Source organism: Lepidochelys kempii, chromosome 3 (assembly GCF_965140265.1).
Source record: "Lepidochelys kempii isolate rLepKem1 chromosome 3, rLepKem1.hap2, whole genome shotgun sequence".
Classification (NCBI taxonomy): Eukaryota; Metazoa; Chordata; order Testudines; family Cheloniidae; genus Lepidochelys; species Lepidochelys kempii.
Genome location: NC_133258.1, coordinates 178,792,000 through 178,817,934, shown reverse-complemented (window position 1 = coordinate 178,817,934; position 25,935 = coordinate 178,792,000). Strand labels below are relative to the sequence as shown.

General features: G+C 41.7%; 1 protein-coding gene across 4 annotated transcripts in view; it reads left to right on the top strand.

Moving 5' to 3' along the window:
• Window positions 1-25,935, top strand: part of SPTBN1 (spectrin beta, non-erythrocytic 1) — a 214,493-nt gene that overhangs the window by 52,070 nt on the left and 136,488 nt on the right. For all 4 annotated transcript variants that reach the window (XM_073339156.1, XM_073339157.1, XM_073339158.1 and 1 more), the window contains exon 2: window positions 11,463-11,659. In XM_073339156.1, coding sequence (XP_073195257.1) covers window positions 11,512-11,659 — 148 coding nt within the window. In that variant the 5' untranslated portion in view covers window positions 11,463-11,511. The remainder of the gene's footprint in view (window positions 1-11,462; window positions 11,660-25,935) is intronic.

Sequence of the window (25,935 nt, the reverse complement as noted above, 5' to 3'; positions counted from 1 at the left end):
ATTCATGCATATGTCAGCATTTGGTGCAAACTGTACAGCTGAGAAATGAAGCCTTTGCTGTGATCCCTGTAGATGTTCATTTTCTGTGCAGAGATGGAGGAACATGGCTCACTAGAAATGCATTAAATGGCTGACTTCCACAGCTTTCTGTATCTTGCTGCAGCGAGCAGTTAGGCAAACAGTATTTTACTTTTAAATTATTTTACTTTATTTTTTAAAAATGTGGTTAATGTTTTGGGGCTGTGTAGAACCATGCTTAGGTTCTGAGCCTGATTTTGTCCTCAACCCTGATTAACTTCCTCTCTCCTTCCCTCCCACTCCCCCCCCCCCCAAAAAAAAGGCTACTTTTCACCTAAAATTTCTCCCTACTGGTTTTCCTAGCTTGAGAGGATTTCTTAAAAGGTGAAGTTACTTGGAGAAGTTGTCTTGTAGATATGAGAGTTTAAAAACTGATAAGCTTCTGTTGTTGGAAAAATCTTCATGCATTCTTTAGAATATAATTGGCCAGCTACTCATCTCAGTGGAGCTATGCCAATTCACACCACTTGAGAATGTGGCTCCATATCTCAAATGGCTTGTTCTAGAACCTCCAGGACAAAATCCTGAAGTTGTTACTCAACTTCTTCCAGTTACATGCAGCTCACTGAAGTCAGTAGGACTTTTGGCTGAGTGATGGATGACTAACCCAGGGACAACTGGGTGAAATTCTACAGCCTGTGTTATACAGGAGGTCAAACTAGATGATCTAATGGTCCCTTCTGGCCTTAAAATCCATGAATCTGTGAAAAACTGAGTAGTCTCCAGATTTGTTTTATGACGTTGTCCTCAATGACGACTAGAGCCTCTGTGCTCTAAGTTTGGAAGGTTGTATGATTAGTTTTAAGTATTTGCTATGAAACTTGGAACCTTTGCCTCATGCGCAGCACAAATTGACTATAGATGTCTCAGTGCTAAAAAAACCTGAAACTGATGGGCTAAAGTACCTAATGTACTATGATCATTTCCTGCGGATACAGAACAAAGTGAAGATTTTCTGATGAGCCGTGACTCGAATTACCTGGCTTTCAGATGTTTCTGTTTTGAGCCCTGGAATGCAGATTACTTATATGGGAACATATGTTTGTAATTTTATGGCCCATACACACCCTTCCTGCATGTAACGGGAAGAAAGGGATTTCAGTCCTATTTTGCAAACGTGTACATTAGTTAAGTGTTTGTGGTGCATAGTTTGATATCTGGTCTGTACCTAAATCATGTGGTTTCTGATAATGCTAGAAAGGTAAATGGAGTAGAGTGGAGTATCCATCTCATGGAGGGTAGTGAATAAAGACGGGGTCTTGTATATGAAGGATATAATGTGGACCATAAGTGGAGGTAGGTATTTGAGATGTGGTGGTATCCAGACTGCACCATCGGGCAGTAAGGATTCTTATCTCCAGTTAAGAATGCATTCACAGTTTACAGGTCACTATTAATTTTTTTTCTGGACGGGATAAGTGGACAGGACTGTTACTGGTCCGTTCAAAATTAAATGTTGCATTTGTCAGAGTAAGGAAATCAAGTTAAAGATGATGTTGGAAATGTAACTGAATCTTTTCAGATTTTTTAGGCTTGGTTTTTAAGGTCTCCAGTTTTTCAGGCGCATATGTTAGCGTGTAGTTATCTTACTGCCAGGTTGTGGCCCTACATGTTCATTTTTTTTAAATTAACTGTAGCAATTTTAATAATAATTTTTTAAAATTAATGTAGATCTTTTACAGCCTCAACTTTCTCCTAAGGTGTTTCTAAATCATTTGGGATCAGTCAGCTTATATGTATCTTGCAGAAGTAGAGGCCAGTCTGTGAGAGTGCCAAGTTGTAGAAACAAATCCAACATATGTTTTGTTGTTCTTGGATGAAGGGAGCTGAATATTACTCAGTATAAATATAAAGTCTAATTGCTATTCAGCTATTCTTTAAAAAAAATTAAAAATGGTAAAGTGAATTTATTGTTAAGAACCAGACTGACAATCACCGAGGCTGACTTCCTGTGTTTATCAACACAAGAGGAACAGCATGGGCAAGATAAGTGCAAGCTTCTTCCTGCCATCCTAGATGGACATCCCATAAGGATGAGAGGATAGTTCAGTCTCTACGCATATTCAGCCTTGGCCTGTCTGGGGAGGCTGCCAGTAAGAATACCATTTGTGATATTGGTTGCTGTGACATATACATCTGACATTTAGGAAATGGATGGAGACCACCAGATGTATAATAAATTTTTGGTCACGGTCAACTTTGGCCAGATTTATTCTAGTAACCTAGAGGTGGAAGTTTTTGTATCTCATTTCCAGCCCTCTGAGCCATCCAATCCTACATAGTTTAGTGTAAGAATGTCAGGCAAATAAAATAGGGTGAGCAGTGTGTTAATCAGAGAATAGATAATTTACATAAGTAATGAAATCATTTGAGATGGTTCTTCAAAAGATAACTAGTTAAATCCAAATCTATTGATAATCCTTGGGGAATAAGAGTAAGTTGAAACTGACTATATAGTTTATGACATTTTACATAGGAATAATAACTCTTCAAAGTAAAGTTAAAATAAAGTAAAATTTATTTAGTCATAATAAATTCAAGTATTAGGAAGTAAATCCGGATGTGGTTATGACAGAATTATTATAACTGTAATCTTATCCTATTAAACACAATAGTGTAATTCACAGTGAGTAATCAATGAGTTTCTTTTAAAATTAATTCTTTCTTCAAATGATCTGAATAAAATTGTTTATTTTTTGTTATCTGATAAATAAATGCATCAGAATCCAGTATATTTATGGGAGTAAATACAAAGGTTCTGCCCCTTGCAATTTGCCTTTGAAAGCTGTGTGAGAGAAATGCTGTCTGGTAGTTGATTCTCTTTTATAAACCACTTAATCTTTTTGCAGATAATGTCAAGAAAAGACAAACTCTTTTTATACAACGTCTTTTAAAGAATGCTTTGAAATTAAAGGGCTTAATCTGGTAATTATGTGAATGCTGGACTAGACACCACAGTGTTACATTGGATCATCAACTAAGGCTTTAGCTGATGAATATACAAAACTATTGGTTGCAAGTCACGAGCAGGACTCCATATTTAAGGCCTCCACTGTGTATTCTGGGTACTGTTACCAGGTCTGTGACATTTACTTATTAACCATCATGTTGATTTTAGTTATGGAGTCAGACATTTGTAGAGACACCATTTTCCTTTGTATCTGTGGTGCAGTCGGGTCTTGCTTTGGTGTAAGAAATACAGTATACATGTGTGTGAATGTTTAAATGCACAGTAGAGTATACATTTTATAAATGAAATTAGTTTATCATTTAAATAAAACTTGATTTCATTCTCCAACTCTCATGTGTAAATGTTTTTTCTTGTAATTTTAATATGGGGCAAATGAAAATGTCTGGTTTTGTTAATTCTTCTTAATTGATACATTTCATCATCAGCTAAGATACTAGCGAATACATGCACCATTAGTTTTCATTACTGAAGACTGGGAAGGACTTCTCGTTTAAAACGTGTCCCCAAAATTCCTGCAGAAGGCTGAACTGAAAATCCTTTATGTATACTGCACATACAGTTACGATTCCAGTTTGGCCATTGTGGATCAATAAGTTGCTAATGGTAACAGCTAAAAGGCATGAGATTGAATACTTGCGGTGAAATCCTTACCCCACTGAAGGAAATGACAATACAGTAACTCCTCACTTAACGTTGTAGTGATGTTCCTGAAAAACACGACTTTAAGCGAAACGATGTGAAGTGAATCCAATTTCCCCATAAGAATTAATGTAAATGGGGGTGGGGGGATTAGGTTCCAGGGAAATTGCCTGCAGCAATCAGCTGGTTTGCAGCATTCAGGCGGCTGGGGGGAGGAGCAAGGATGTGGCGCGCAGTCTCCCTACTCCCTCCCCTGCCTCCTGACCACCACAAGACTGCTGATTGCGTGGAAAGGAGGTGGGGGGGAGCAGGGGGAAGGCGCTGATCCACAGGGTATGCCAGCGAGTAGGAGGCACTGGTGGGGGGCGCGTAGGGGGGATGCCAGCCATGGACAAAGCAGGCTGCCAAATGGCATTATAGCAGGGCATTGCACAGCTTTAAACGAGCATGTTCTGTAATGGAGCAGGGACGTAACATCGAAACAACGTTAAGCGAGAGGACGGTAAGTGGGGAGTTACTGTACTCCACTGGTTTTAGTGGGGCTAGGATTTCATCCTTGGTTCTCCTACTTTGTCTCTAAAGCTTTTGTGTGCAAGGCCTCGACATGGGAATATGGAACGCACAAGGAGGGGTAAAAAAGCCTTCCATTTCCTAAACCTTTGTGTGGGCCAGGTACAGTCTGCCTCTAAGTTATTTACTTTCCAATGTACACACGGCAAATAGCATAAGTGTGAAAAGAAATTCTGAAATTCCATAGCAAAGAAACATAGATCTAGGATCTTTAAGTCTTGTTTTCAAAGTACGTACTTCTATCATGTTTTGTTAGTGTGGAAGCACTATACCTTAGAATTCTGTGTATTTGGCTACTCACAGTGTATGACAGCTAAACTTGATTTTCTATTCAATACATAAAGTCTGTTGCATTGTTAAATTGGTATTTCAGCTTAAAGACAGGATATTTTAAGTCAAGTAAGTTGCATTTTTGAGCTAAATCTTCCCTCTGTCAAAAATACTTTTTAGTATGTGCCATATATTACATAGTGTATTTCTTGCAAGTGTTTTACCAGGCACTTTACACATGACTGGAAAATGCAACAGTAAGCTAATGATAAACAAAACGAGTGTCTCCTGCTTTGTGCTGACTATATAGTTCAGTAGAGCAACTCTGCACTCACAAAGATCTTGCTGAAATCATCAAGCAGCGGATAACTGAGCAAATACAATTATTGAGCAGAACTTCAGTGAAAGTAACATGCTGTCACTGAAAGACATATTTAAGTCTTTTCAACATGCATCTGTGATGTGTTTGGAGAATATTATTGACAATAGATCATGCTTTAAGTAATTAATGGTGATCACAGATACTTTTATTTGGGTATAAGCTTTCGTGGGTAAAAAAAAAAGCACTTCTCCGTGCATCTGAAGAAGTGGGTTTTTTACCCACGAAAGCTTATGCCCAATAAATCTGTTAGTCTTTAAGGTGCCACCAGACTTCTCGTTGTTTTTGTGGATACAGCTAACATGGTTACCCCTCTGATCCATAACAGATACTTTTGCAACTGTAAAAGTATTATCAAACTTTTTTTCCCCATGTTATATTTATTTGGCTTACAGATACTTTGTGTCCAGTTTTTGAATAGGGACACGCATAATTTAGGAACACGACTTAAGATTTTAGCTCAGGAGAGCTACAGGGATTCCTTTTCTAGAATAGGAAACCTGAAAACTTCACCTGACTCTCATATTGACCTTCCTTTTGCTCCCCCAAAGCCCCTAGTGCAGTGTTTTTCAAACTGTGGGTCACGACCCACTACTGGGTCACGGCTTGTAAGGCACTGGGTCGCCTTGCTCTGGTCAGCACTGCCGACTGGGACGTTAAAAGTCCTCTCAGTGGTGCTGCCCAGCTAAGGTAGGCTAGTGCCTACCTGTTCGGAAACCGCGCTGTGCCCTGGAAGTGGCCAGCAGTGGGTCTAGCTTCTAGGCAGGGGGGCCACGTGGCTCCGCGCGCTGCCCCGAGCACTGGCTCCAATGGGAACTGCGGGGGGGGGGGCAGTGCCTCAGGCGAGAGTCGCGTAGAGACAGATACCTGAGCTGGATGCCGTGGGGCAGGCACCGCTGGTCAGTAGAGCCTTGCGCGGTTGTATCTGCAGCCAATCTGCTATCCGCAAGAATGGTCTGCAGATAGCCACGGATTTTCTTGGCTCTAGGGAAGGGCCAAATCTCAAATAAGCAATTGAATCAACTGGGAAAAAAATATGAGAGTTCTAAAAGTGAGGCTTAATTTTACTAAGAAATCCTGTCAACCACCCCGGTTGTGGCCGAGGCTCCAACTCTCAGCTCCAGGCGGCGACTCCCCTGCCAGCCTGGGATTTAGGAGCACCCCCACCAGTCCTGGGGGGGCTGAAGAATCCTTAGGAGCAGAGGTGAGGCTGGGGGCTGCAGGGAGGCAGAAGTGAGAAGGATGAGACCTGGTGGGGGGCGGGGCTGTATTGATGGTGGGTTCTGAGCAAACGGGGTGAGTGCTGGGAGGGTCAACTGATGACAGTGGGGGTTGATGGGGTAGGGGGGCTGAACTGATGGGGTGGTGATGATGGGGACTGAACTAAGGGGGGGTTGGGTGGGGACAGAACTGATGCAGGGGACTGGGAGACAGGATTAATTGCTGGGCCAGAAATGGGCACAGGAGGGGGTGAGAGCTCCTACAGCAGGGGCCAAAATCACCTTATCCAGTTAGGTTGCCAGGTGTTTGGTTTTCGACCAGAATGCCCACTTGAAAAGGGACCCGGGGAAGGAGTTGAAATATTGGCAGGGAGGGGACAGAGTTGGGGTGGGGACTTTGCGGAAGGGGTTGGAATGGGAATGGGGGTGGGGAAGGGGTGGAAAGAGGTGCGGCAGGGGGTGGGGCCTCATGGAAGGAGTGGAGTGGGAGTGGGCCTGGGGTCAGAGGGGGGTCGAGCACCCACGGGAAAAAGGGGAAGTCGGCGCCTATGGCTCCCGGAAGCGGCCGGCATGTCCCTGAGGCCCCTAGGCACAAGGGTGGCCAGGTGGCTCCGCGTGCTGCCCCCACCCACGGGCTCCGCTTCCGCAGCTCCCATTGGCCAGGAATGCTGCCAGTGGGAGCTGCAGGGGCAGCACCTATGGGTGGGAGTGTCGCGTGGAGCCACCTGGCTGCCCCTGCTCCTAGGGGCCTCAGCCCCGGAGCACCCACAGAGTCGGTGCCTATGCTGGGAGCCACCTGAGGTAAGCACTGCCTGGAGCCTGCACCCCTTGCCCCATCCCGCACTCCAACCCCCTGCCCGAACCCTGAGCACCCTGAGCAACCTCTTTCACCCCAAACCCTCATCCCCGGCCCCACTCAGAGCCCTCGCCCCGAGCCAGAGCCCTCACACCCCGCGCATCCCAACACCCTGGCCCAGCCTGGAGCCCCCTCCCGAACCCTGAACTCCTCATTTCTGGCCCCACCCTGGAGCCTGCACCCCCAGCTGCAGCCCTCACCCCCCTCCACTCCAACCCCCTGCCCCAGCTCGGAGCCCCCCCACATCCCAAACTCCTCATCCCTGGCCCCACCCCAGAGCCCGCACCCCCAGCCAGAGCCCTCACCTCTCCCGCACCCCAACCTCCTGCCCCAGCCTGATGAAAATGAGCGAGTGAGTGAGCGATGAAAGGAGGGCGATGGAATGAGTGGTGGCGGGGCCTCAAAGAAGGGGCGGGGTAGGGTGGGCCTTGGGGAAGGGGCAAGGCAAGGGTGTTTGGTTTTTGGCAATCAGAAAGTTGGCAAATCTATATCCAGTAGTTGTGTGAGAGTGGGCAATACTAATTGTCTCATGCACACACCCTGGGGATGGACGGGGGAGTTAAAAAATCAAGAAACTGATCAAAAAAACATAATGTACTCTTTTTTTAAAAAAGGTCATCATTTTGGGGCCAATTTCATGATTTTTTGGAGTCTGACTCATAATTTTTGATCTCTTGAAGTTGGCAATACTGTTTAGGTAGGTTCTGTATTTTTTTCTGAAGGATTTTTGTGGATTTGTTTAGAGTGGATATCCTGAAAAATATACAGAAATTCTCCAGAAAGAACTGTGGAAACTTCTAGCTGCGGCTTTGATCTCTACAATGTCTGTTTCCCTGGGTGTCTGGCTGCACCTCTGACCTTCCTGTCTTGATACATATGATTAGGCTGACAATATGGCCGCCTTCTGCTTCATTATTTCATATTTTAAAACTTCAGTGCAAGGCATTTAAAAGAAATAATTACAATTTATTCATGGCTTATGTCAGAGCAAATGAGGGAAATGATTTCATATTGCACTGAAATTTTCCTTTAAAATTGTCTTCACTATAGTACCAGAGTGCTCTCCTGCAAGCAGTTCTTCTTTTCTCTGCAGTCTCTCTCCTCTACCAGCTGGTCTGCCTTTCCTAGGTATTCAAGCAGGTACTCAGTCTACATTCCAGACATAAGCACTTCTTTTAGAAATGCCTATTTTCTATAACAATCTTCTTGGAGCAGCAGGAAAATGCAGATTGTCCAGTTAATCAGGTTTGAACTAATGGACCAAGTGCATCTTTACCAGGGATGGATTGGGCCCACAGAATTAGAAAGGAGAATAAGGGAATAGGAGAGTCACAGCTGTTTGGAAAACACATCTGTAGATATAGATGATATAGAAATAGATGAATTCAGTGGCCTATGGAACCTATGGGAAATTATTCCGTAACCGGGTTTTGTCCTTAAGGTTCACTAATTTTATTTTTCCATTCTGAATTGCTTCCTTTCAAAAAGTACATTTGAAACTTCAGGGGAAAGAAAAGGAGTACTTGTGGAAAGAGTCATTTTAGTGGATCAGATGGAATGCTGTAAGTTGCCCTACACATTTCATATCAGACATCTGTGATTTTGCAGTTAAGACTGGTCTAATTTGATGCTGTGTAAAAGATATGGAGCCTGATTCTGGTCACAGTTATGCTTGTTTTACACACGTGTAATTCCATTGACTTCAGTGGAGTTATTCCTGATTTATGCCAGTGTACAGGCCTGATCAAAAGCATGTGGAAGTCAGTGGGAGTCTTTCTGTAAACTTAAAGCCTGATCCAGAGCCTACCTAAGTGAGATCAGAATCCGTCCCCTAATGCTACTGCAGAAATGTTCCTACCATGTAGTGTGAGGCCTAATCAGGCTTTTTTCACTCTTTTTCTGCGTCTGTTTATTGACGTGGGCAGAAACAGCTTTAAGTTTCTCAGGCTGAAAACGATCTATTTTCAGAGTTTTCTACTAGAAAACTGTCATCCGCAAAAGGTAAAATGCCATAAATGAGGGAGCATAATTTTTTTAAAGGCCTTCCCAGAACAGCTTGTTTCATATTCTTTCATCTGTTGGCATCTTAAAATAACAGAACTGATTCCTTCCCACCTTTTGTAAAGGTCCCATAGCTCACAAAAGTTCCAGTAACGGTATCTTATATAACCACTAGCTATCTCTGTGTAAAATAAGGGGATTGTTGCAATCCCCTTTGGTGGAAATCTCCAGGGGTTGGTGTGGGGAAATTAACCACACTTTTTATTCTAGGATATTTGGCTGGAAAGCAAGCACATCTCATTCAGAGAACAGTAAAGTTCAATTTGTGTTTCTATGAGATGGATTTTTTTTGTCAGCTGCAACGTGTAAAATGCTGATGGAATGAACCTGGACTCAGTAAAACCATTCATATATCCTTTAAAATATATATAGCAATAGGTTTTGTAACATGAACTCAAGGCAGGGTAATAAGAGTGCTTTGCTGTGGTTGCTGTGCCATTGTATTCCATTTTCATTTGTCAGTAGGTGGCACCAGATAGCTAGGCCAAATCCAGAGACCCTGTCTGGAGTTGCTTCTGATTCCCTATTAGATTGCTCAAGGAGTTTTTGTTTGCTGTACTGGCCATTGGCTGTAGGTGTTAAGTACTTCATTAATGACCACTATGCTGTTTGGGACCCTTTATTGTGTGATAATGATTTAGCAATAATGACAGTCAAACTCTACTTTGTCATATTTCTCTGTAGAGCTAAATCATCATATAAACATCCAGATGCCTAATGTTGCTTTTGTTATGGCATGATAAGCTTTAAAAAATGTAAGATATGTAACTACTGTATGTCATAGTCAGGTCTTGGGTGTTAAAATATTGGGCCTGATCCTGCTGTCCTTACTAAAGCCTACTGAAGTTAATATGCAATGCCTGAGAAAGGACTGCAGGCCTCAGTCCAAAATCAGTTTGCTATGTAATTCTGTATTGTTGTAATGACCTGTCTTGTATTATAGAATTTGTGGAGGGGAGGGGAATCATATATATCAATTAAATTTGATTTTTTAAAAATGTGTTGACATTTTCTATTCCTGTGTAGTACATATTGGATTTCCCCATGCCCTGACCCTCTTTTTCATATTTTTAGGAGTATAATTTCTATCAGTGTCGTTCCTTTATGAAAGGAAATGGTGCACTGGATTTTATATTTACTTTTCATCTTTTACATAGTTATTTAAAGATTTACAGCAAATATTTTTTTGGGCCCAGTTCCTTAGAAATATTCAGTCCACATATGCACAGTTTGTTTGTAATTGATATACTTTTCTCTAGCAAAGTACAGTACTTTTCTGATCAAAAGCAGATGTTACACCCGCATCTCTGCGGAGGTGCAAGGCAGCACATCCACAGAGGGGCATAAATGAGAAGTAAGAACCTGTTTATATCCCTGCAGAGTCTCCCTGGGCCTTAGGTTTGGGTGTGCAGGGGTAAACCATTCTTGCACGCTCAGGACTCTAGCCCATGCAGGTGGGCAGGGGAGCGAATAGAGCCTGGGCTCGATCCACCCAACACTCTGGCCACTGGCAAAAGGTGGGTAATAAATATGCTGTTGGTATAGGACCAGTAGAAAATGGGGATCCCCCCACCCTTGTGCCTCTGGAGGGCTGATTCCTTCCTTACACTGTTCCTGTGATGGCATCAGTGAGCTTTTGTGTTAAAAGTATACTGCAATCCTTAGTCGTGCTTGTAAAATGCTTTAAGATCCGTGGATGGAAGACAGCATAGATGTGCTAGATACCATCCTGCTGATTGCAGGAAAACAGCCTACTGTATTATTTATAGTACCTAATGCTGGTATGCTACCATTTTGTTGCTGAAATAAGTACAAGGAAATGGTGGTTAGTATTGTATGTCACTGGACAAGATTCCAGGTAAATTCTCTGTGATAGTTATTTGATCAGACTTTACATATGCAGAAAGAAACGTTTCTTCATCTTCATATTAAATGTTCCTGCTTGTCAAAACACTCATCTAATGAGTTTACATGAGTTTGGTTTTTAATTTTTGACATGTAGTCTGCACCTTTTTGGAAATGTGTCTAGGTCTTTTTTTGCACATTAGGTTTTTTGTACCTAACACATCTGGAGTTCATGTTTTACAGTCATGTTTCACAGGTGTAAAATGCAAACAAATTCCCTTTGAAAATAAAAACTATGAAAATGTCTTATTGTGCCATTTAGCATGTTCCATTCCCTTGGTTGAGAGTCATGATGACCTTATTTATTTTTTACTGGGAGTAAATATTATTCAGTGGATTTCAGTAAGGATGGTAGGCTGTTAAGACTTCTGAATTATATTGGAGCTGTTTCTTCAGTTTACCAAGTGGAACCCAAAGAGTTTGAAGCTGAAAGTCCTGAGTTTGAATCTTATTGCGACTTTTTAATGTATGTGTATAGTTTTAAGCGATCACATTATTTTTTCCTTTCTACAGAGCTGTTTAAGGAGAAGCTGATGCCAAGGATAGGTTAAGAAGGTTCAAGATGACAACAACAGTAGCGACAGACTATGACAATATTGAAATCCAACAGCAATACAGTGATGTGAATAACCGCTGGGATGTTGATGACTGGGACAATGAAAATAGTTCTGCACGACTGTTTGAGCGATCCCGTATTAAGGCTCTAGCTGGTAAGCATTCAAGTGATGAGAACTCAGTGCAAGTAGGTAACAAAAAAAGATTTCCATTCAGTAGAAATCTGATGTGATACAAGTGAATTATTGCTTGATGTGACACTCCAATGTGTTTAAAATATTCCTCCTTGAGTTTTGCATGTATTTGCCCCTGTTAAAAACATTACATTGTCTGCCTGAAAGTACCGGTGCCCAAGACTCAAAGCACTAATATAACTGAGTAGAAGACCTTATTTATTTCATATGTAGTGTCTTGGGAGGAGACTACTACCAGTGTAGGGCCTTTGTGACATGCCCTTAGCAGTGGCTCCCACTTGGACTACAGTCCTTCCTTACCATGTATGAACCAGGTTCAGTGCTTAATTTTGTAATGAAAGAGGTGCCGGGGCTCAAGCAATTTTTTTACATTCATAACTGATGCAGCAAACCCGGATGTGGCGGTTCTATGAACTGCCAAGCTTGGAGGTGCTGGGGCTCAGCCCTGGGACAAATTAAGCACTGACCAGGCCCATTTCAGAACAGTTTCCTCTCCAAATCAGCCCATAAAGGTTGCCATGGAAGCAATACCCCTCTCCAGCCTCCTGCTAGCCTGAGAAGTAGGAGATTGAGATTCAGACTGAATAACTGACATACTGAGGGCCAAATTCTCTGCTCATTTTACACCCATTTAAGCTGCTTGATTTCAGTGGTGTTGCATGGAAGTAGTTGTAGACAGGTTTTGGCCCTTTATTTACCAGCTTAGACTTCAAAGTGGTAGATGATAGAATCATAGAAGATTAGGATTGGAAGAGACCTCAGGAGGTCATCTAGTCCAACCCCCTGCTCAAAGCAGGACCAACCTCAACTAAATCATCCCAGCCAGGGCGTTATCACCCCGGGCCTTAAAAACCTCTAAGGATGGAGATTCCACCACCTTCCTAGGTAACCCATTCCAGTGCTTCACCACCCTCCTAGTGAAATAGTTATTCCTAATATCCAGCCTAGACCTCCCACACTGCAACTTGAGACCATTGCTCCTTGTTTTATCATCTGCCACCATTGAGAACAGCCTAGCTCCATCCTGTTTGGAACCCCCCTTCAGGTAATTGAAGGCTGCTATCAAATTCCCCCTCATTCTTCTCTTCTGCAGGCTAAATAAGCCCAGTTCCCTCAACCTTACCTCGTAAATCATGTGCCCCAGCCCCCTAATCATTTTTGTTGCCCTCCGCTGGACTCTCTCCAATTTTTCCACATCCTTTCTGTAGTGGGGGGCCCAAAACTGGACACAATACTCCAGATGTGGCCTCACCACCTCATCATGTGGCCGAATAGAGGGGAATAATCACTTCCCTCGATCTGCTGGCAATGCTCCTACTAATGCAGCCCAATATGTCGTTAGCCTTCTTGGCAACAAGGGCACACTGTTTACTCATATCCAGTTTCTCGTTCACTGTAATCCCAAGATCTTTTCTGCAGAACTGCCGCTTAGCCAGTCGGTCCCCAGCCTGTAGCAGTGCATAGGATTCTTCTGTCCTAAGCATAGGTGCTGACTCTGTGGGTGCTCTGGGGCTGGAGCGCCCACGGGGAAAAATTAGTGCGTGCTCTGCACCCACCGGCAGCCATGCTCCCCGCCCCACCTCACTTCCTTCTCTGCCTCCACCTCCTCCCTTGAGCACGATGCATCCCAGCTCCTCCGCCTACCTCCAAGCGCTTGCCACTGCCAAACAGCTGTAGCAAGCTCCAGGAGGGAGGGGGGAAGAGTGGGAACGTGGCACGCTCAGGGGAGGACGCGGGGTCAGGGCGGGGATTTAGGGAAAGAGTCAAATGGGGCGGGGGGGCGGAGTTGGGGCGGGGACTTTGGGGAAGGGGTTAGAATGAGGGGGTGGAGTTGGGGTGGGTCACCCACTGACACCATTAGAAGTCGGTGCCTATGGTCCTAAGTGCAGGACTTGCACTTGTTCTTGTTGAGCCTCATCAGATTTCTTTTGGCCAATCCTCCAATTTGCCTAAATTGCCCTTTAGCCCTACCCTCTAGTGTATCTACCTCTCCCTTCAGCTTAGTGTCATCTGCGAACTTGCTGAGAGTCCCATTATCCATCCCATCATCCAGATTATTAATAAAGATGTTGAACATAACCGGCCCCAGGACCGACCCCTGGGGCACTCCACTTGATACCGGCTGCCATCTAGATATCGAGCCATTGATCACTATCCCTTGAGCCCAACGATCTAGTCAGCTTTCTATTCACCTTGATACCAAACCTGGCTTTATATTATGTACTTTTGGTCACTGATGATAAAAGAAAATAATATTTTGATGATTTCCCCATTTCCTCAATCTTGATGGCCTAATTGGGATAAATTTAGTATTCTACTAAATTTGAAGAGCTCATATACTGTACTGTCCTTGGAATAAGCTAGAGAAGTTGGTCTGCTATAAATCTGAATCTATATGGCAGGCTGTGAGTAGCTTCTCTTCTGGTCCATTCTGGCCTATTTTCTACCTTATCATGTCCACACAAAGAGTGTAAAGGAAGAGGCTCCTTAATGCACCTTAACAATATCAACTGCCTCATTCATTGCCCACTGTAGTCAATGGACGTGCCCAAATACCTTGCTCTGGTTTAACTTTCCTTTTCCAGAGCCTGAAAGTGAAAATTCTCAGGCAGTCTGAGTCAGTTCCCCTAAATGATTTGAATTCTTTGAAAAGGAGGGACTTAACCAGTGTGATTATTTGGCTAGATTATTCTGTCTGCTGAATGTTATAAGTATACTTTAAAATGTAACATTTCTAATCATTGTCTTGGAAATACATATAGATGCTTAATATTTTTAAACAGTTTTTCACACATAGCATTGTTGAAACAGAAGGTTTGTACCCGTTCTTCACAGAATACTTTAATGGGTGTATAAACTTGTCCTGCAACTCAAAATAAGTTCCTATCTCCATGTACAGAAGACACACATTATATTTTTGGGAAATATGGACTTATTGCTTAAAAAACAAGACAACAGAAGGCCAAATTCTTTTGTCAGTTACACCAGTATTAAACAAGAGTAACTCCAGTGAAATAGTGGAGTTATTCCAGATTTACATGGGAGTAACTGATAACAGTGTTAATCAGTTTGTTTATCCAAATGCACACAGTCAGAATCCAGAGTGCAGTAGTACCTGTCTTATTCTCACATTAACTTTCTTATTGTCTTTCTGAATAAACTGTTATGAAATGTCACTCTTAGCCACTTTGATTTACATTTTTTACAAGGTAGGTGGTCTCTGGTGGATCATGCACATGCCCTTCTCGGCTAGAATATAACTTCTGATTAAATTTAAAGCAGTGTTTTGACTAGTCTGCTATGGAAGCAAGTCTAGAAATCAAAACTACTTCAGTTACATACATCAGATGGAAACCTTCACATTTTTTAAAATTTTGGCTCCATATTCAAATTATTTTGATTCATGGTCCCATAATGTATAACACAGCCAGCAACATTAATTTCTAGATCCTAAAGGAATCTGAAGGACAGTATAACTTTCACAGTTTCACAATCTCTTCTGTGAGCAAGGTTTAAAATGCTCAAGCTGTCCTTAAATGGAGAAATGCTATATTTTAAGGCTTTTGCTATCAATAGTAAGTTTTGACAAAGATATACAATTATTTAAATTAATAAAGTTTCTAAAATTCATGCAGTTTCCTTTCTAACTACATTCTGATCATCATGCAAGTTGTATTTGACTTTATTTTTTTTTTGTTTAAAGGCATGTGATTATTGCATATTAAAGTTTGCACATTAACCAAGTATATTTGAGTAGCAAAGATATTATGTCATGCCCTCTTAGCTCTGAGGCACTGTACTGCAAAGACATTTTTATGCACTCTGTAAATGATTTCTTGAATCCCATGGTAGCATGTCCACATTCCTGACCTCTGAACAAAATGCCTCAGTAGTGTGGGACATACTGTGAGCAGGAAAAAATGGCTCAAAATGTGCTGAGGTTCCTGGTCATTGGAATTTTGATTAGAAGAACAATTACAAATACAACAATTGCTAATGTCTGAAAATATTTTATTTATAAAATTTATTTTAGCAAGGTATAGATACTATCTGCTTTTATTCATTAGGAGCAAACTCTGGGACGAATCCTGAAAGGTGCTGAGCACCTTCAGTCCACCTATTGACGTTAGTGGGAGTTGAGGGCTCATATCACCTTGATGTTTCTAAGGATCATACAGTATCAGGCTTAGAGCTGGGTGACAGGAATATGAAATGGTCCATGCAGCTAAATAAAGGCCAGCTCTTGCAGCTCTTACTCTTGTGATTAGCCTGTTGACTTCAGAGGAACTACTTATGAAAGGGATGAGGCACTGGGTCTTAATCCTAAACTTTGTTACTTTCAGAAGACCTGTATTTTTTATTGACACTCTCAGATTACATCTGCCCAGTGTGAATTTGAAGTTATAGGGTAAATGTCTGCCCTGAAATGGTGAGATTTTTTTTAACTAATTTTTTTTTTAAAATTAGGGCCTGATTCTTGATCTAAGCGACAGTGACTCAAATAGCAGTGACTCCAGTGTGAGATCAGAATCAGGCCCTGTGACCTTTAAAGTTTGATATTACATAAGAAACAAATGGCATTTTACTACTACCAAGATACAATATTCTGCGTTTTACTTTTATCCAGTAGATTTGATGGTATTTTTCTTACAAATATTACTAGCAGGAATTAGGCACCTGATATAGCTCCCATTGAAGTCAGTTGTTTCAGTGAGTTCCATGGCAGCTAGATCACACCCTATCTGAGTAATAAATAATAAGCATGAAACAATCACTTAAAGGAGATATAAGTAGGTACTTAAATAATTCAGATAATCTAAAAGAGACACCAGTTTCAAAGCAGAGCAGATTTGATATGCAGCTATATTTAAACATACTCACTTCTCTAGTAGGGGAATTGATTAGGGTTTTATGGGCATTACTCACCATTATTAGAATTTTTATACACTTTTGCCTCTTTGACTTTGCATTTTATTGTTGGCATTGTGAGCACCTTGTGACACAGATGCTATGGCTACACTAGAGAGTTTACAGCAGTACAGCTACACTGATGCTGTCTGTGTAGCCGCCTTAAGCCGATGGGAGAGAGCTCTTCTGTTGAGTTAATCTACCCTTAATGAATGGCAGCAGCTGTGTTGGTGGGAGAAGCTCTCCCGCCAACATAGCACTGTCCACAGCAGCACTTAAGTCAACGTAAGTTATGTTGGTCAGGTGATTGGCTAATTCACACCCCTGAGCAACATAACTTATGTCAACTTAAGCTGTAGTGTAATCATAGCCAGAGACTTGGCTTGTTCCTTCCACTGGTGCAGCACTGCTTGAAATACTGGCATCACAGAGCTTTATTTCAGATCAAAGGTTCTAGTTATAGTCTGAACCAATACTGCAGGCACCACTTCAAATACATTTTCTGCTTCTCTGCCTGATGGATGACCTTTCTTCCAGTCTCACCAGGCAGACATGCAGTTTCAAATTTTTAACAGGGGGTGAGGGTAGTTAACCATTAGAGTAGACAAATAAGGAATGTGAGGTCTTTAAACCATCACTCGAGGTCTTTAAACGAAGACTAGTTCTTTTTCTGAAAGATATGCACTAGTTCAGTCATAAGTTATTGGACTAGATGCAGGAATTGCTGGGTAAAATACTATGGCTCTGTTGTGCAGCTGGTCAGACTAGATAATCATTGTGGTTCCTTCTGGGCTTGCAATCCATGCATCTATAAAATTATTAGTATTGACACTACCATCTCAGAAATATTTAACTCCTTTTCATCTCTAGTCTCTGTTGGCAGATGTGTTTTTGCATCATTGACAATGTACGTATTTACTTATTTGGCTGAGCCAGTCATCACCGTCATTGCAGGATGTGATAGAGAGAAGGGAAGGACCTCAGCTGCTCCCATAACAGCTCATCTTTATGACTAAGCATACAGTAATGTGAACCGTTATTGTTGTTGCCAACAAGACCCCACACTCTTGAAAGAAAATACTTATACATAATTTTACTTCTTTTGATGCAGCAGAATTCACTGTTACCAACAGACAACACTTTGGCCAGAAATTAATCCTCCATCAGACTAGGACTGTGTATCCTCACTGTTCTCTTATTAATCTGGGTAGTATATGGGATGGTTTTGTTGACCTGTTCCTCTTCCATTAAGCCTAAAGCTTGAACTGCTAATTATCCACCCAATCTTAGCTATCTCCAGTGATGCGTATATGGAGGGGATGGTGGGGAGAATTCTAGGCCTTTGTTATGATAGAAGTTAAAGATAAGTAAAATATATTCAAATCATCCATTCTCTCCCCACATCAGTTCAGAACCTTTAAATGAACTCTACAAGGTTCAGAGGTGTTCCTAGAAAACAAGAGCAGAGGTATTCTAGGACCCGATCAAATGCCCGTTGAAGTCAGTGCAAGTGTTTCCACTGATTTCATTGGGCTTTGGTACACAGCTTCACCAGAGAAAGAGTTCTTCTGTTCCCTTTTGTGTTTTTTAATCAAATCATCTATCTCCGAAAATATTTTACCCACCTGCTAGCTCCTCACCCTCTGCTAGCAAATTGAATTTAGATGAACACTGGCTCTTTCTGGATGTTCCGGATCAAAGAAGTTCACCAGATTATAGAGCAGGGTCCTTTTTCAATATGGCCATCTCCTGATGGCAACTATTTCTTTCCTGAAGTGATACGTGAATGATAGGTTTCAGCGTGGTAGCCGTGTTGGTCTGTATCAGCAAAAACAACGAGGAATCCTTCTGGCACCTTAGAGACTAACGAATTTATTTCGGCATAAGCTTTTGTGGGCTAGAACCCACTTCATCAGATGCATGGAGTAGAAAACACAGTAGTAGATATAAATTAACAGCACATGAAAAGATGGGAGTTGCCTTACCAAGTGGGAGGTCAGTCTAATAAGATAATTCAGTTAACAGTAGGCTACCAAGGGAGGAAAAATTATTTTTGTAGTGGTAATGAGAATGGCCCATTTCAGACAGTTGACAAAAAGGTGTGAGTAACAGGAGGGGGAAATTCGTGTGGGGAAAATTAGGTTTTGTAATGACCCAACCATTCCCAGACTTTATTCAGGCCTAATTTGATGGTGTCCAGTTTGCAAATTAATTCCAGTTCTGCAGTTTCACGTTGGAGTCTGTTTTTGAACTTTTTTTGTTGAAGAATTGCCACTTTTAGGTCTATTATTGAGTGACCGGAGAGACTGAAGTGTTCTCCTACTGGTTTTTGAATGTTGTAATTCCTGATGTCAGATTTATCTTTGAAAACTCATGGCGATCGGGGGAAGTCCCGGACGACTGGAAAAAGGCTAATGTAGTGCCCATCTTTAAAAAAGGGAAGAAGGAGGATCCTGGGAATTACAGCCTCACCTCAGTCCCTGGAAAAATCATGGAGCAGGTCCTCAAGGAATCAATTCTGAAGCACTTAGACGAGAGGAAAGTGATCAGGAACAGTCAGCATGGATTCACCAAGGGCAAGTCATGCCTGACTAATCTAATTGCCTTCTATGACAAGATGACTGGTTCTGTGGATGAAGGGAAAGCAGTGGACATGTTGTTCCTTGACTTTAGCAAAGCTTTTGACACTGTCTCCCACAGTATTCTTGCCAGCAAGTTAAAGAAGTATGGGCTGGATGAATGGACTATAAGGTGGATAGAAAGCTGGCTAGATTGTCAGGCTCAATGGGTAGTGATCAATGGCTCCATGTCTAGTTGGCAGCCGGTATCAAGTGGAGTGCCCCAAGGGTCGGTCCTGGGGCCGGTTTTGTTCAATATCTTCATAAATGATCTGGAGGATGGTGTGGATCAGCAAGTTTGCAGATGACGCTAAACTGGGAGGAGAGGTAGATATGCTGGAGGGTAGGGATAGGATCCAGAGGGACCTAGACAAATTGGAGGATTGGGCCAAAAGAAATCTGATGAGGTTCAACAAGGACAAGTGCAGAGTCCTGCACTTAGGACGGAAGAATCCAATGTACCGCTACAGACTAGGGACCGAATAGCTCGGCAGCAGTTCTGCAGAAAAGGACCTAGGGGTTACAGTGGACGAGAAGCTGGATATGAGTCAACAGTATGCCCTTGTTGCCAAGAAGACCAATGGCATTTTGGGCTGTATAAGTAGGGGCATTGCCAGCAGATCGAGGGACGTAATCGTTCCCCTCTATTTGACACTGGTGAGGCCTCATCTGGAGTACTGTGTCCAGTTTTGGGCCCCACACTACAAGAAGAATGTGGAAGAATTGGAAAGAGTCCAGCGGAGGGCAGCAAAAATGATTAGGGGACTGGAACTCATGAGTTATGAGGAGTGGATGAGGGAACTGGGGGTGTTTAGTCTACGGAAGAGAAGAATGAGGGGGATTTGATAGCTGCTTTCAACTACCTGAAAGGGGGTTCCAAAGAGGATGGCTCTAGACTGTTCTCAGTGGTAGCAGATGACAGAACAAGGAGTAATGGTCTCAAGTTGCAGTGTGGGAGATTTAGGTTGGATATTAGGAAAAACTTTTTCACTAGGAGAGTGGTGAAACACTGGACTGCATTACCTAGGGAGGTGGTGGAATCTCCTTCCTTAGAAGTTTTTAAGGTCAGACTTGACAAAGCCCTGGCTGGGATGATTGGCCCTGTTTTGAGCAGGGGGTTGGACTAGATGACCTCCTGAGGTCCCTTCCAACCCTGATATTCTATGATTCTATGATTTGTGTCCATTTATTCTTTTGCATAGAGACTGTCTGGTTTGGCCAATGTACATGGCAGAGGGGCATTGCTGGCACATACTAATTTCCCCCTACTCTTACTCACACCTTCTTGTCAACTGTTTGAAATGGGCTACTCTCATTACCACTACAAAAGTGATTTTTCCTCCCTTGGTAGCCTACTCTTAATTGAATTGTCTCATTAGACTGACCTCCCACTTGGTAAGGCAACTCCCATCTTTTCATGTGCTGTGTATTTATACTTGCTACTGTATTTTCCATTCCATGCATCTGACGAAGTGGGTTCTAGCCCACGAAAGCTTATGCCAAAATAAGGACTCCTCATTTTTACATGAATGACAGGAGCCCTAGATAACTACAGCTAAAGATCACCCAGGAACATTTAGCTTTTTCAAGACATCTCCGTTTCTTCGAAGTGACAGGATAATTAGAAGATATATTTGACTAAGATTTGTACCTTGACACCTTCGTACACAAGGCATGCACTAGTAGGCTGTCATTGCCAGTCAAATGTTTATTAACTTTAGTTCTTCTGATCCTTATGATAGCATGTTGGCACCTTGATCCCTCTTTGGATGGACAAAATTGTATTCGCTCTAGCAGAACTGACTAGTCTTCCAAGTGGTATAGCGCTAGATTCCAACAAAATTAACATAGGGTCTTGTAACCAATGATATTTCCCATTATTAAATCTTAGGAAAGAAATTGTTTTCCAAACATGCTTATAGCGCTATGATTTAAGGACTGTAGGCTTTTTAGAAATGCATTAGATTAAACTTTGGAAGAGATTTCTTGCTTCAAAATTTCAGATGAAATTAAACATCAGATTAGTGAGAATCTATAGTCTCTCAACGTACCCTACATATAGAAGTGTCAGTCAGGTAAAAACTTAAAAATCACAAGCACCATATACCAGCCTTTCAGGATAGGGCCGATAACACAAAGATCCTTGAAAAGGGTAGTTTTATTTAGTTTTCCATAAATGGACAATGTCTTTAATTTCCCTTTTAGAGAAATGGAGCGCTTTGCTCAGTTTTGCTGTTAAGAATGGCTTTTCTTCTAAAATGATTAAACAGCTCTGGTTGTTACAACCATTTGAATACAGATACAGTGAGATTCATCATTAAGTCTGTGGAATTTTCTCCTGTCAATGTACTGCTCTTTGTAAAATGCATATCTCCATGTTCCTGTTATCCTACCCTATCACAAAACAGTCTGATGTGCATCACAAATCCAGCATTAGTCTTACAAAACAGACCGTGATTCTTTGTGCACCCCTGTAAGTAATGGTAGTAAAGCATGGCACTGCTGCAGGCATTAGAGACTGCACAACCCATGCTTCTGTAGTCAGTGTGTATAATCCTACTGGTTCAAATGCCATCTGCCGCCTAGCACATTCTTGGGAAGCAATGTTAGAAAAAGTATGCCACCTCCAAAATATTCCATTTCTCAACTAGATGTTAATAAAGAATTAGCCCAAATTTCGCCTAACTCCACATTTTAAATGTTAATCTTTGTCCCTCAGGTTTACCTGAGAAAGTAGGAGTTAGGATACTGAGGCCACAAAGCATTCATGTCTAGGGAGTGTTAACAGCCTCATCTGACCTTAAATGTCATGGTTGTGCGTGGGGACAGAAGTGGTCTTTTAGATAGACAAGACCTAAGCCATGCATAGCTCATCGTTTATTGTCAACAGCTTGAGTTGCTTCCATAAGCAAATTGTAGGAAATAAAGTCTTTAAAGAATTTATCCTGTTCATGTATTTTTGTTGTTGTTGTTAAGAAGGGTAATAGGTGGGTTTTTCGGCTGAGGACAGAAAAATTCATACAGGAGATATGCTGGGCAGCTACAAAGTGAGTCTGTCCTATGTGGGTAGATACACTGTAGCCCTTGGCCATAATACTTCAGCCTGAATTTGGACTACCCCCATTTGTTCTCTAGGCCCCCAGAGAACCTCTGCATTGTGGTAGACATTTATTTTATTTTATTTTTTTACCCAAGAGTATTTAGTCATTTGGATAAAACACAAATAAACAGCTCCAGATCAAAAAAGGGAAAGGCTGAAATTGTCTTAAGTTACTGTTTATATTACTTTTTAGGCATACATTTGTTTGCCTTTGCTATCTGTCTAACATATCCCTATTACCAAAGTTTCTGCTTCTTCAGTTTATGAAGTATCCAGTAAAAATATACAAGTCAAAATAAAGCATTGAGTCCAAAATCAGTAACAAAGGAATATAAAGCAATGATGTAAATTTTGCACCCTTATCAAAGCTAAAAAGGCTCATTCGTACATTTAAAAGATACTACTGAGAATAATCTTTTCCAGAATCTCTTTCATGAACCTCTGTCAGGTAAGATGTCTGGGACCTTAATAAAAAAAAGTACATTGATTTTAAAAAGAAGCATTTAAGGGGAGTGTAGTCTGGATGGATACTTCTAAATAATAAAGAAGCGTTCCGGGCCTCACAGACAATTGGAGGTTGTATAAAGGACATCTGAAGGATTCACTTGATACAAAAGAGAAACATAAAACCCATACTGCTGAATTAGCAGATGCACCTCTTTCACTGTGTATTTAGTCAGCTGGAATTCTTAGCGCTGCTCAAGTACTGAAGATAACCTGAATAAAAAGTACATTTTCATGGTAATATGCAGATGTGTAGCTATTTTAAATGCTTAAACCAGCCTACATTTTTAAGGACTAGATCTTGCTATCATCACTCACATATAGTTCCATTATTTCAGTAGTACCTAAAACTACTGCAGTGTTATAACCCAGTTAAAACAATGGGTCTAATCCCATGAGAGAGGATGATTTGCAGCAAAAGGGTTGCAAAATTGGAATCTAGAGGACACTCCTCTTGGTCCTTCAGAACAGATTGATCACTCTTAAAGTGACAAATTTCAGCGTAGCAGCCGTGTTAGTCTTTATTCGCAAAAAGAATACAGGTGCATCGGATGAAGTGAGCTGTAGCTCACGGAAGCTTATGCTCAAATAAATTGGTTAGTCTCTAAGGTGCCACAAGTACTCCTTTTCTTAAAGTGACAAATGTAAGTCTTTCTGATTTAGTTACTGTAGCAATGCATAACCCAGCCAGGAAAATGGAAAAGAAGGGAATGCATATGATCCATTTCTGATTGCTGAGATCACCACAAGCCTCCTTAAAGTCCTGTTCTGTTTCTTTTTCCTTCATTTTTTTCCTGACCCCTTTTCTTTTCTAGCTGACAGCATTATAACAGCGCTAAATCTAGCCTAAATTTTCAAAAGTGCATTAATTTTTGGTGCCCAGCTTCAGACACCTGAGGTTTGATATTTTAGAGGTATTGATCATTCATTGCACCCATTGATTCATTTAGTGGTGTGGGTTATGCCTGATTTGAAGAGAAGGGACCGCGGTGATTTTCCATCAGGTGTGTGTTAGCACCGTGCTGTATCAGCAGTCTAGCAATTTACAGTTCTTTGCGAGTAATCTGATATTTCGCCCAGTAGTCCTATATTCTGGCAACAAAGTGCAATTAAAACTAATTTAGGAATTTCTAAATTTTATTATACCAGGCCGAGGAAATGATTATTTCACTTACACTTCAAGGGAAGGAGAGAGAGAGGGGAGAAAATAGTAGCAGTTGCTCGATTTAGGTGAACAGCTTCGTGGCCAGTTACTAAGGCCAAGTCTACACTAAAAACTTTTTCTGGTCTAGTAGTGTCACTTACGGGTATGATTTCCCTCTTTCCCCCAAATTTCCATATTGGCAAAAGCTCTAGTGTAGATTCAGTTATACCAGCGTATACTTTTACCGGTATAGCTTATTTTGCTTGGGGAACCAGAGCAAAAGCACCCCCCCCCTTTTTTTTTTTTTTTGCCATTTATAAACTGTGTCTACATTAGGAGGGTTTGTTGATATAGGTGTATCAGTACAGAGATACTGGGAGATCTTTTTTACTGTAAACCTCGCATGACACAGTTAGGGCTCTGCTTCTGGAATGGCTTCTTAAGCTGTAGTCTTGGAACTATTGCCTACTGGAACCAACATAGAACTAAGTGAGCTGGAGGGAAAATGAGTGATATGTTCTAGTCCCAGAAATCAGGGATATAATATTAGCATCTAATGTGGCAGTGTGGGAGGGAGTGTGGCAGAAGAGATACTGTTAAATTTTTGTACATTACCTGCCATACTCATATAGATCAATGGTGAGCACTATGCTGTCATGATAATATCTAAAGCTTAACCCCATCTGTCACTAGTAAATAATTTATTTGATTTTAAGGTTGTTGGGAGAATTAAAAAAAACCAACAGATGAGCAAGTAAGTAGCAAAATTGTTTATTTTTGGCTTATTTCATTCCTTCCCCTTCCCCCCACACTTTAAAAAGTCTTGACAGGTTGGTGCAGAGGAAAATTATGTACATGGTGTGACGGAATCCCTGGGATACAGTCTGAAACTGGGATACCGCAGTGCCCACTTAACTCTCCAGCCTGGACTGTCTTTCACTGTGCTTTGCCAGTGACAAGCAGTGAACCCCTCCAGGTGCTGTTATCCCTCAACACAAACAGCATGTGGAGCCCCACACCCAGCCAGGTTGTATGAATGCAACCTAAGCCATTCACGAATCACACAGAGAAAGGCACCAGCCAGTTCCCGCCAGTCTTGCACCCCAGAACTGTACCATCTTGCCCTGGTCAGAAGCCTGACCAGTGTACATTTGTTACCCAGTGTGCCCCTCCCTCAATGTGGAGAAGGTCAGAGATAGTTATCAAAGAAAATAAAAGATAAGCATACAGTCTACATCTTAAACCTTATTACACTAGGCAGTAGTTGGATCAAGCAGTTTTCTCACCCCACTGGATGTTATAGTTCTTAATACACAGGCTTCCCCTTTTAAGCCTGGGACCAGTCTACTTAGTTGAAGTCTTTGTCTTCCCAGAATTCTTGTTGCTTCCAGCATAGGTGGGGGAGGAGAGAGGCACAATGCCACTGTCCCTTATTTTATATCCTCAGTCCATGTGCCTGGAAAACACTAGCCCAGACATGTCCTGCTGGGCTTTGCTGAGTCATGGAGTTGAGCAATCCCCCATTGTGTGATGCTTGTGCAATCCTCTTACAGTATTGTAAATCCCTTGTTTATAACTTCCCAGCTGATCAGTGGTCATTTATTACCCTTGTTGTCACTGTGGAACTTGCAGTGGAGACTCTCAGACTTACAACATATTTCGGAACAACCATACAGCAAAATCTCTTAACTTCATACACACTAATGATATACATATTTGGTCAGAACAATGGGTTTCAGCAAATCATGACCTTTCATATGATATCTTACATGACATGCTTTGTATGAAATATATCATAATTATATGACACGGGTGAATATGGGGGTTCCAGGGTGCTGCTTTGAAGTACAGAGTGCCACACATGGATCTATCTATCTATCTATCTATCTATCTATCTATCTATCTATCTATCTATCTATCTATCTATCTATCTATCTATCTATCTATCTATCTATCTATCTAT